Raw genomic sequence first — 12,512 nt, forward strand, 5'->3', positions numbered from 1 at the left:
TTGTTTCCACGGATGCTGCCCAACCTTCTGATTTCCTCCAGCATGTTGTGAGTCTCATCAGAAAACCTGAATGATGGGTCTTTAACATGAAACTTTAACACTTTCTCTCCCAGATATGCTGCCTGACCTGCTGAACATTGCTAGTACTTAATGTTCAATGTTCAGATTTTCAGTTAACTGCAGTTTTTCTTTTGAATTTTATTTAAAGATTGAAAGCTGCTCAAACAAACCAGGGTGCATCTGTGGATAAATCCTGTGAATGTTAACATGCAGATACAGAAAACAATTAAGAAGGCAAATTAAGCCTTTATTGTAAGAGATTTTGAGCACAATAATACAGATATATTGGTCCTTGATGGAGTAACGTCAATACCAGGAACAATATATGTGCAGTAAGAACAGTTAAGGATAGATTCATAGTTTGATTTGTAGTATGGCAAATTTGCCATATGAGGAAAGTTGAAATAGACTAAGTCTATAATCTATAGAAAAGAGTACAGTCAATGTTTCGGGCCAAGTCCCTTCATCAGGACTGGAAAAAAAGACGAGGAGTCAGAGTAAGAAAGTGGGCAACCCCTACATTCAGGACAGGAAGGTATACTTCACAAAGAATATAGTGAATAATCTTCCAAAAGGGCAGTGGAAGTTCAGATGCTGAGGGTATTCCTGACAGAGATCAAAAGGTGATTTTTAGATATTAAGGGATATAGTGTTCACGTTGGAAGGCGGTACTAAGGGCAAAAACCACCATGAGCTTATTAAATGGCAGATGATGCATAAAGGACTAAATGATTTTCTCCTGATTTTAACTCATTTCCTAAAAAGCTTCTATTTTTCTCTCCCTGGGAACTATTCATATTGCACCAATTTATAATAAACAAGACAACCAAAGATTTAAATCCCTTCTGCTAGTGATTCTGTTTGCAATCTCAATACTCTGGTCAAAAGAGGCAGTTCCCATCGAGTGGTTAGGCAAAGCTAACAGCACTTTCTCAATTTACAATGTATTGGGTGTAACTAAAGCATTCAAAACTTCCAATGTTGTTTTGCTGAATCCTGATTTACATCAAACATAATTAGCCCAAATGTTTATTTTTATTTCAGTCTACTGAACCCTGGCTAAGTGCTAAAGAACAGTTCTTTAATGTATTTCAAAATACTTTAAAATTTATTTTTATTCTTGTGATATCCAGGAGTTCCAGTACGAGGTGGCACCAAATCCTGTGTGGATACCTTGCCAGGACTTGAGCAAACTTTAAAGTTACATCTGGAAATGGGATCAGGAAGCCAATAAAGTTCAGAAATCTCCAAACCTGTATAAATACATTTATGAAATGTACAGTAGCTCCCTCAAAAGAGATATTACTTTGACAATTATTTTCATCTTCCTTTAAAATAATTAGATATGAGAAGTATAGAAGAAACAAACAGGAACAAAGCACAAGCAAGTGCATATGAAATTAGGGGAAAATGTGCATTCATCATGAACACTCTTCCAAATCTTTAATGATGGCAATTTTATCCACTTGAAACAGTTTTGAAACATCCAAATACAGATACATTTAAACCCATCAGACAGGAATCTGCTAAACAGATTATAAAAGCCAAGTATAGATAGAAGGGATATTACGTTTTTTAAAAATATCTCAGATAGCACTGGTTTCTATATTGATTAGAAGTTATTAGAAACTGTCATGGAATTGACTTTAATTTTCATCCAGAGAATACACTAAAGCATAATGGGCTGATATTCCACATAAGGATTGCTTCTGTTTTATCTTATCCGTGTGAATTTTAATCATAGCGAATGATTGGGCCCGGGGTTGGGTTGGTTACTGACAGCACAGCTTATTCCCAGATTACAAATAACCAATTTATGACATCCATGCACATGAATGAGATCCCAGCAGCACTGGATTCAAAAGGCAGATACATGTGCATAGATTTGTTTCTACTCATAGCAGATCTAGTTTCCTCTCACTCTCTCCCCTCACTTTTAGCTCTTTATCAGCCTTATGTGCTTTTGATGTAATTCACTGTAATACTGAGGAGGTATGATTATCATATCATCTGATTTTTGATCATTTTGCAATTTACTGATAAAAAAAATTATGGATTCTTTATCTTATTTTATGCGCTTGTTATTTATTGCTATTCATATTTGTATTTGCACAGTTTGTGGTTCATTGATCCTGTTTACAGTTACTGTTCTATAGATTTGCTAAGTACGTCCACAAGAAAAAGAATCTCAGGGTTGTACATGCTGGTGTGTATGCACTCTGATAATAAATTTTACTTTGAACTTTGAAAAATCAACTTATGGATATCTGCAAGAATCCAGCGACAGCTTGTGCTGCAGGAAACTTGTTTAAAGCTCTATATTGCACAAGTCCAAGACAGATCTTCAGGATGTTGAAACTTAAACCTATTAATGCAAATAATGAATTTTCTTTTTTCTTTCAGTCTATATGCCATGGATTTTGATGAAGGGCACTATTACAAGTTTCAGCTGAGTAAGTATAACCAGCATTTTTTTCTAGAACTCCAGCAACTTCTATATTCTGAATCTGTCCAGTTGCAGCATATTTTTTTCTCTACCATTTTTATTCAACTTCTTCTATTTATACTCCTCTAGACAGATCGGTGATGATTAACAAGCATTCATTTCTCTTTTACACAGCACCAATAAATAAATGTATCAGATCAACAAACTTAGTTTCTAGAACATACATTCCCTGCACTCTCCCTACAAACTGAAGCACATTTGATTTCTCACATTTCCAATTCTGATACCTGCTGAGTATCCCAAGCATTTTATGTTTTCATTTCAAGTTTCCCCAACAGGGATTGACCTTAATATAAGATGTAGCGGTTAGGCTACATAAAAAGTACAAAATATAAATTTCCAAATATAAAGTTAGTTACATATTATCGACTCAAAATAGGCAATCCATGAACAAAATTGCATTGAGATAAACAAATAATTTTGATAAACTATGTCAACAATAAATGAAGAAATGGATAAAATGGTCCATTTTACCTTTACAGCGCTAGGTTCTACCCTTTCATTGCAGCTAAACCCCAAGTGAATCAAGGAAATCTAACAATGGAAAATTGCTGCTATGGAAAAAACACAACTGCGATATATAATGGGAGAAGTGCCAATGACAATTTATGTTCAGCTGCAACATTATACCAGGGAGATTCAAGAAAATCAGTTACTCACTTCATAAACCTGAAATAAATATGTTAGTGAAAAATATTCTTAATATCAAAACTAATTTAATTATAGAATTTAATAAGAACAGCTGAAAGAAAATTAAAAACTAAATGTCAACCTCACTGTCATATATTCTTATACAGTCATTTACAGTTAACAAGTTATTGCACATATAACATCAACTGACATGATAACTTACATTAAGTTTTTTTTTACATTCAATAGAAGTTTACACAATAAACTAATACAAACATGTCTTTTGTCCTCAAAAATACATGTAGCTGAAAATGCTGTAAGCTTCATTAAGATGAAACTAGATGTTTGAAAGACAGGATGATACTGGATGGAATAAATCTGAATTGTGGCTGAAGCAATTCTAAAATCATCTAACAGAAACACACCAAGGATAATGTATGCAGTGGATCTATTACAGTGGATTCAAGTTAATTAGGGCACATCAGGATTAGTACATTTTGGCCCAATTAAGGGACTGCTCCAATTGGCTAAAGTTTCATGGAAATAGTTAAAAAGGTGTAAAAAAAAAAGTCAACTTACTATTTAACTGAGTAACAAATTATGTATTTAAATGAAATACAGAATAAAGCTAAACATTATCAAAACTAATACAGTACTATAAAACTGTGTACTAGTTCCTAATAGTTATCGATGGAGGAATTCATTCAGTGTACGCTGATGAGTTATTTTCGATTGACTATGAGGGGTGATTAATAAGTTTGTGGCCTAAGGTAGAAGGGGTTAATTTTAGAAAACCTAGCACAGTTATTTTTCAACATAGTCCCCTCCTACATGTACACACTTAGTCCGGCAGTCGTAGATCATACGGATCTCTTCTTTGTAGAAGTGGTCCACAGTAGGGGTGATTAATAAGTTCGTGGCCTAAGGTAGAAGGAGATGACCTATTAACGTCAAACTTTCTGCCTTATCACTCGAAGAGTTGACCTGCACGTGCATGTTTCGAGAGCGTCTTGGACCTCCAGGTGGTCCACAGCAGAGGTGAATAAGTTCATGGCCTAAGGTAGAAGGAGATGAGTTGTACAGCTCTCGTTACATGCACATGCAGTTCAACTCTTTGAGTGATTATGCAGAAAGTTTGAAGTTAATAACTCATATCCTTCTACTGTAGGCCACGAACTTATCAATCACACCTGCTGTGGACCACTTGTGGAGGTCCAAGACACTGACTTCTACAAAGAAGGGATCCGTATGCTCTATGACCGCTGGACTAAGTGTGTAAATGTAGGAAAAGTAAATGTGCCTAGGTTTTCTAAAATTGAGTCCTCCTACCTTAGGCCACAAACTTATCAATCACCCCTCGTATAATGAACAACTAGTGCAGATAGTGGATTGCCTTCAAACACTTCTTTCGTTGATTGCATCTTCCAAATCCTCAATTTCATTTTAACATTCAAGATGATTGTCAATATCTTCAAATTCTTCACAGTTCCTAACTTGATGAAGTAATGAAATAGTTTTATTTTCACTCCTGCAGTTTCTGGCATTGCGAAGCCCAATGCTTGAAACCACAGTGTTTATTACTAGCCAACTATCAATGACAAAAATTACACAATGTGCACGCAACTGACACTAGTTAGAAAATGTTTGGCAACAGTCTCCTGCCCCAATTAAGCAGCACAGTGTCCCAAATAAATGAAGGAAAATCCTGGTTATTTTCTCAATTTGATTTTGTTCTTTAAGAGTTGTCTCAAATAAGCGGCAGCCCCAATTAACTGAAATCCACTGTATTCTTACTTACAAAATAGAGGAACGCAAACACAAAATATGAATTAATAACTGTGTCTCTAAAAAGTCAAAATGTACCATTATTTCAGTCCTGATATCAAATAAGCCAGTAGACACTCAAATGACAATTGGTTCAATACTGAAAAGGGTAACGAAGTAGGTAAACAGCATAAAGCCTGAGCATCTGGAGCATTTTAATACTGAAAGCAAAGCTAAAGAATTGCTAAAGAAAGGCAACATAAAACAGAAAGTTAATCCAACAAGAAAGTAGAAAATTTTAATGAGTAAAAATGAAAAGACTAACGAGGACAAATGAGGGTCCCTAACAGAGAGACTGGAAACATTTATAATAAAAAATAAGGAAATGGCAAATAAATTAAACAAGTGCTATGGGATAACACAAACAAAATAATGGAGGAACACAACAGGTCATGCAGCATCTACGGATAGAAATGGACAATCAGCGTTTCAAGCTGACACCCTTCATCAGGACTGGAAGTGACCTGGGTGCTATGTATCTGTCTCCTAGGAAGACACAAAATACCTGCCAGAAATAAGAGAGAACCAAGGGTTGACAAAGAATCAGAAACTTAAGAAAACAGGTATTAGTGAAGTACTGGAGAAGTTGCTAAGCCTAAAAGCTGGCAAATTCCAAGGATGCATGCACTTTCTGAAAGAAATGGCTTAGAGATGGTGAATACTCTGGTTATGAACTTTTTATTATTCTGAAGGTTGTGGAATTTATCCATTAGATTAGAGAATATGAAATATAATCCTACTGTAATAGAAAGGAGGAAGAAACAAAACAGGAAATCAGTATGGAAAAAGCTAACATCTTTAATGATATACTGTAATAAGAGTACCATGAAAAACCAATGGATTGAAGAGAATCTGTTGGACTTAAGAAACGGAAATCACATTTAGCTAATCTATTGCAGTCCTCTGAAGATGTTCCATGTAAAACTGACAAAGGGAAACCTAAGGCTGTGGATTTATTTAGATTTTGGGAAGGCTTTCAAGGTTGGCAGGCTATGTCTAGTTTGGTAGTGCATGGATCAGTACTTTGGCATCACTATGTACAATTTATAACAATTTAGATGACAGAAACAAATTCAAAGTGAATGTATTATCAAAGTTGTTAGTTGTTAGCTGTTAGCCTGAAATGCTGGTGCATCATTGCTGTCTGACCTGTTGAACATTGCCAAATTTTCTATTTTTATTGCAATTCCTAACATTGGAGCATTTTCCTTTTTGTATCTTAGTTTATAATTTGTTTCTCCTTTCTATCTTCTGAGTAATGTTAATCTATTCTGGATTCCTTTGAATTGCAAATGACGAAAAAAGAAAATTCTGAACAGAACGCTTCTTTATTCATGTCTTTGCACAATGGCTCACAGAAATTTCAATGGTACAGATTGATGGGATAGTACCTTCCAATATTTTTAGGTGGAAGCTTTGGCATTGATTAGCAAATGGTAGATCGTATGTTAATATATTAATTCATCCTCAACTATATGTATCATGCGTAATGCTTAAACAAAGTCAACTGTTGTTGGAACGCTGTGGGTCAAGCAGCATCTATGGAAGCAAAGAGATTGTCAATGTTTCAGGACGTCATGTCTCAACCCAAAATGTTGACTGTCCTTTTGCCTCCTTAAATGCTGCTTTACTTGCAGAGTTCCCACGGTAGTTTGGTTTTTTTTTTGGCTCAGATTCCAGCATATGCTATCTCTACTGTGAGGCTATTATGATGCGTTTTTGAAATGAGGAATATAGAAGTGATTTTCAAAATCCTTATGTTGCAACAATAGTCACATAGAAAAGACAAAAATCATATTCAATCATCTGGATCTTCACCTCTACTGAAACCTCTGAGCTTCAGAAAATTACGAGGAGCAAGAAATTACACATGGAGTGGACCCGCCCAGAATCAGAGGAATCTTTGGGAAATAAAAGCAATAAAAGTACCCATATCTTCAATCATTTTGGTTTATTAATCATGTAAGTTCAAAGAACATTCTTTATTCTGGCAGGAGGAGAAGATAGCAGCGCGCCACGTGCGCGCAGCTCTCCAGTGAAAATGATATCGTCTCTGCTAAATAGGGGCTGTGGACAATTCTGATTTGATGGAGACAGACGTGAAAGCACAGTGGAACATCTGCAGAAATTTCTGAAACGCCCGTTCACTGCTGTTGTTACTACGCGATCGAGAATCTCCGGAGGGTAGGCCCCAAAATCCCCGGCTTTGCCTGCTGCTGGCGACCGAGATTGAGGTCGAATCGTTCGGATAGAGATGGTGCTCGGTACTCGGTGTCGGAGGGCTGATTGGAAACTCAAAGTTTTTGGACGACTCAGAGTCGGACTGTGGTCGGGCATGGCAGGGAGAGTTTTCTTCCTTCTCCCGTCTGTGTGAGATCTGGGACATTTGAGAGACTTTGAGCTTTTTACTGTACCATGGTCTGTTCTTCAACAAGTTATGGTATTGTTGCACTGTTGTAACTATATGTTATAATTCTGTGGTTTTGTTAGTTTTTCAGTCTTGCTCTGTCCTGTGTTTTGTGATATCACACCGGAGGAATATTGTATCATTTCTTAATGCATGCAATAAAATGACAATAAAAGAGGACTGCGTGTCCTCATAATCTAATCACATCTGCATGATATAAAAGTGCACCAGACTAGAAGTGAAGCTTACAGCACTCCCAGCAGGAAAGAAAATTATTAAGTAAGAATATATGCAGTGCTAATTTAACAGTTTAACAAAAATAACTCACCATTATCTTTACTGCTGTTCTCTTCAATGGTCATTTGCTCTGCAAGCTCTGATAGAGACTCGTCAATTGTTTGGCTGCCTCGCAAGGTTAGGGAAAGACGCCGCTTAAATTTTTTCATCTTTTCCATGAAATTTTCCACTCAGTGAAGCCTAAAATTAAATGTTAACATTAACCTCAATAACGAGCTAAAATCAGATTCACTTGCTGATCTTCTTCAGCATTAATTCAGAATATTAATTTGAAAAAAGTTGCACATTAGCAGAGCTACTATTATTTAAAAATTTTAAAGTCTCAGTGAGTAATCCTTGTCCATTAGTATGTAACAACTTGGGAAAAGCTGGATAAATCTTTGAGACAAATTGTTTCAAAATTTTTCTTCAATATCCTTTCTCTTAGAGGTCTCCCCCGCCCCACCATTTTTATGTTACTTTGTTATCATATGAGTAAAAGTACAAACTTCAGAAGTCCTGATAAGTTTCCTCATCTCCAAGTTAAATTTTCTGAGGTTAGGTCTAATATGAAGAGATAGAATACGTAGTGACACAATCAAGAATGATTAGAGAACTGCAAAACACATATAAACCACATATAAAGTAGCATCAATAAAGTGACCATGGATATTGTGCCCTAGCTGTCTAGATATGCAAGCCTGGGCAGTACGATATGGAGAGCAAGCTGTTGCCCATGTAGCAAGCTCCCATTCTCCAGGCATCTGATGAACCTAAAGGAAATGCAGAGACAGATACAATTTGGTACCAATGTAAAATCTAAGCTAACACACAGTGTAATACCGAGGTAATGCCAACACCAGAGACTGCAGATGCTGTAATCTGGAAAAAGAAAACAAATTGCTAGAAGAACTCAGGGGGTCTTTTGCACCGTGGTCCTGCATTCTGCAAAATGCAGAGGAAAGGTAACGATGGGCAACAGATGATGGGTAGATTGATTCGGTGATACAAGGAACAATCTTGCACCTTCAAATCTGAAGTCTTAGGAGACTGCTTTCTCAAGCAGTGTTTCCCAGATTTGAAGAACAGAACAGAATGGATAACAGACACAAGTGAACGTATACAGTACAACAGATACTTCACATTAAAACTAGTACAGCACAGTATTAACTTTCCAGATTTGATGAAGAGTCTTAACCTGAAATATTGACTGTCTATTTGTCTCCATAGATGCAGCTCGACCTGCAGAGTTCCTCTGCTCTGGTCTATATGTTCTAACCACCAGTCTGCACATTCAATAAATCGCCTTTTGTAACTTCTGCTAGCTCTGACAACACTCCCCTCCCCTTTCAGCATTTCATAGGGATCACTCCCTTCATGACCTCAGCCTGCTCTTCCACTCCGTCAGCTCTGTTCATAAGACTATAAGACAAAGGAGCACAATTCGGCCATTCAGTCCATTGAGACCGTTCCACCATTTCATCATGGCTGATCCTGGATCCCATTCAACCCCATGTACCTGCCCTTTCACCATATTCCTTGATTCCCCGACCAATCAGGAATCTATCAACTTCCACTTTAAATATACCCATAGACTCCACCGCAGTCTGTGGCAGAGTATTCCACAGATTCACCACTCTTCGGCTAAAAAAATTTCTCATGCTTCTGTTTTAAAAGGTCGCCCCTCAATTTTGAGGCTGTGCCTTTTAGTTTTGGATACCCACACAGAAGGAACATCCTCTCCACATCCACCTTATCTAGTCCTTCAAATGTTTAAGTAGGTTTCAATGAGATCCCCATGCATTACTCTAAATTCCAGTGATTACAGGCCCAAAGCTGCCAGATACTCCTATGCTAACCCCTTCGATCCAGGAATCATCCTCATGAACCTCCTCTGGACTCTCTCCAATAACAATACATCCTTTCTGGGATAAGGGGCCTAAAACTGTTGACAATACTCCAAACAACAGGAATTCTCTGGGTCACCCCCCCCCCCTTGTCTTTCTTCCCGGACCTCCTGTCCCATGATCCTCTCGTATCCCCTTTTGCCTATCACCTGTCCAGCTCTCGGCTCTATCCCTCCCCCTCCTGTCTTCTCCTATCATTTTGCATCTCCCCCTCCCCCTCCCACTTTCAAATCCCTTACTCACTCTTCCTTCAGTTAGTCCTGACGAAGGAGCTCGGCCTGAAACGTCGACTGCGCCTCATCCTATAGATGCTGCTTGGCCTGCTGCGTTCACCAGCAACTTTGATGTATGTTGCGACAATACTCCAAACGTGGCCAGACTAGTGTCTTATAAGGCTCAGTATTATCTCCTTGTTTTTATGTTCTATTCCCCTTGAAATAAATGCCACCATCGCATTTCCCCTCTTTACCACAGACTCAACCTGTAAATTAACCTTTTGGGTGCCCTGCACAAGATCTCCTAAGTCCCTCTGCACTTCTGATGTTTGGATCTTTTCCCCATTTAGGTAATAGTCTGCACCATTGTTCCTTTTACCAAAATGTATTATCATATATTTCCCAACACTGTATTCCATAGATGTAGCTCGACCTGCAGAGTTCCTCTGCTCTGGTCTATATAGGAGGGAGGGAGGAGAAGATGGCAGCGCAACGCAGCATGCGTAGCCGCTCCAGTGAAATGATATTGTAGTTGTTAAGTAGGGGCCGTGCACAATTCTGATTTGATGGAGACAGCCGTGAGAAGCATGGAGGACCATCTGGAGTAACTTCAGAAATGCCCAGTTCGCTGCCGCTGCTACTGTGCGATCGAGAATCTCCGGAGGGAAGGTCCCAAAATCCTTGGCTTTGCCTGCTGCTGGTGACCGGGGCAGGGGTCGAAGCGTTTGGCAGAGATGGTGCTCGGTGTTGGAGCTCGAGGTTTTCGGACGACTCAGAGTCGGACTGTGGTCGGGTATGGCAGGGAGAGTTTTCTTCCTTCTCCCGTCTGCGTGAGATGTGGGACATTCGAGAGACTTTGAACTTTTTTACTGTGCTCACGGCCTGTTCGTCATCAAATTATGGCATTGCTTGCACTGCTGTAACTACATGTTATAATTATGTGGTTTTTGTCAGTTTTTCAGTCTTGGTTTGTCCTGTGTTTCTGTGATATCTCACTGGAGGAATATTGTATCATTTCTTAATGCATACATTATTAAATGACAATAAAAGAGGACTGCGTGTCCTCATTATCTAATCTAATCTAATCCACCACTTTTCTTTGCCCATTATTCAAATTTGTCTAAATTCTGCGGCAATCACATTACTTTCTCAGCGCTACCTACCCCTCCACCTATCATCTGCAAATTTTGCCACAAAGCCATCAACTCCATTATCTAAATCACTGACAAACAATGTGAAATGTAGCGGTCCCAATACTGACCCCTGAGGAACACCACTAACCACTGGCAGCCAACCAGAAAAGATCCCAGAAAATGGACTCGCTGCTCCCTGCCTGTCAGCCATTCCTCTAAACTTGTCAGTATCCTTCCTGCAATGCCATAGATTTTATCTTGTTAAGCAGCCTCATGCATGGCACCTTATCAAATGCCTTCTGAAAATCCAAGTAAATGACATCCACTGCCTCTCCCTTGTCCACCCTGCCTGTTACTTCCTCAAAGAATTCTAACAGCTTTGTCAGGAAGATTTCCCTTCACAGAAACCATGTTGACTTTAACTTATTTGTATCATTAATCTCCACATACCCTGAAGCTTTCCCAACCATGGAGGTTAGGCTAACTGGCCTATAATTTCCTCTCTTTCCTCATTTGTCTTCCTCCCTTCTTAAAGAGTGGAGTGACATTTGTCCTTTTACCTTTCCACTGTCCACCACCTTGTGAACCAAACTTTCTGGTGTGTTGGCCTTCATTATTCAGGGGATTAAATTCAAGGGTTGCGAGATAACGTCATAGCTCTATTAAAACCCTGATTAAACCACACTTGTTCAGTTCAGGTTGTTTCATTATAGGAGGAATGTAGAAGTTTAAAGTGGATGCTGACAAGATTTACTAGGATGCTGTAACACACACAAGATATTGGAGGAACTCAGCAGACCAGGCAGCTTATACGGAAAAGAGTAAACAGTCAATGTTTCACGCCGAGACTCTTCATCAGGACTGCATCTGCAGATTTTCTAATGTTTGTGGTTTATAAGGATTCTGTCTGGATTAAAAAGCATGTCTTAACAAAATCATTTAGTGAGCTAAGGTTCCTCTCTTTGAGTGAAGGAGGATGAGAGGTGACTTGAAAGATATGTACAAGATATGAGGCAGAGATCAAGTGGATAGACAGAGACTTATTCCCAGGGCAGAAATGGCTAATATGAGGAGGCAAATCGTTAAAGTAAAGTATAGGGGGATGACAGAGGTAAGTTTTTTTTATTACACAGAGGGGTGGTAGAGGCAGATACATTAGGGACATTTACGAGACTCTTAGATAGGCATGTGGAAAGAAAAATGTAGGACTATGTTAGGAAGTAATGATCTTAGAGAGGGCTGGAAGGTAGGAACAATGTGGGCCAAAGGACCTTTACTGTGTTGTAATTTTGTATCTTCTATGTTTTAGAGTTGAAACCTAAAAGGATCTGGTAATACCCACTCCTCAAGCCCAGCACACTGAAACACTTCGCACCACTCAGACAGGCCAGCACATCTTCGATCCTCGGGACCGTATACTGGTCGGGGATGGTACGCCTATTCAGAGTCCTACAGTCCACACATCCATACATAGAAACAGAGAAAACCTACAGCACAATACAAGTATTTCGGCACAAAAAGCTGTGCCGAACATGTCCTTAACTTAGAAATTAT

The 12,512-nt window shown here is 38.6% G+C and overlaps 1 protein-coding gene across 4 annotated transcripts in view; it reads right to left on the bottom strand.

The window, feature by feature from the left end:
* cdk17 (cyclin dependent kinase 17) overlaps positions 1-12,512 on the bottom strand; it is a 233,546-nt gene that overhangs the window by 111,754 nt on the left and 109,280 nt on the right. For all 4 annotated transcript variants that reach the window (XM_063072254.1, XM_063072253.1, XM_063072251.1 and 1 more), the window contains one exon: positions 7,756-7,904. In XM_063072254.1, the coding sequence (XP_062928324.1) occupies positions 7,756-7,882 (127 nt within the window). In that variant the 5' untranslated portion in view covers positions 7,883-7,904. The remainder of the gene's footprint in view (positions 1-7,755; positions 7,905-12,512) is intronic.

Source organism: Mobula hypostoma, chromosome 20 (genome assembly GCF_963921235.1).
Source record: "Mobula hypostoma chromosome 20, sMobHyp1.1, whole genome shotgun sequence".
Lineage (NCBI taxonomy): Eukaryota > Metazoa > Chordata > Chondrichthyes > Myliobatiformes > Myliobatidae > Mobula > Mobula hypostoma.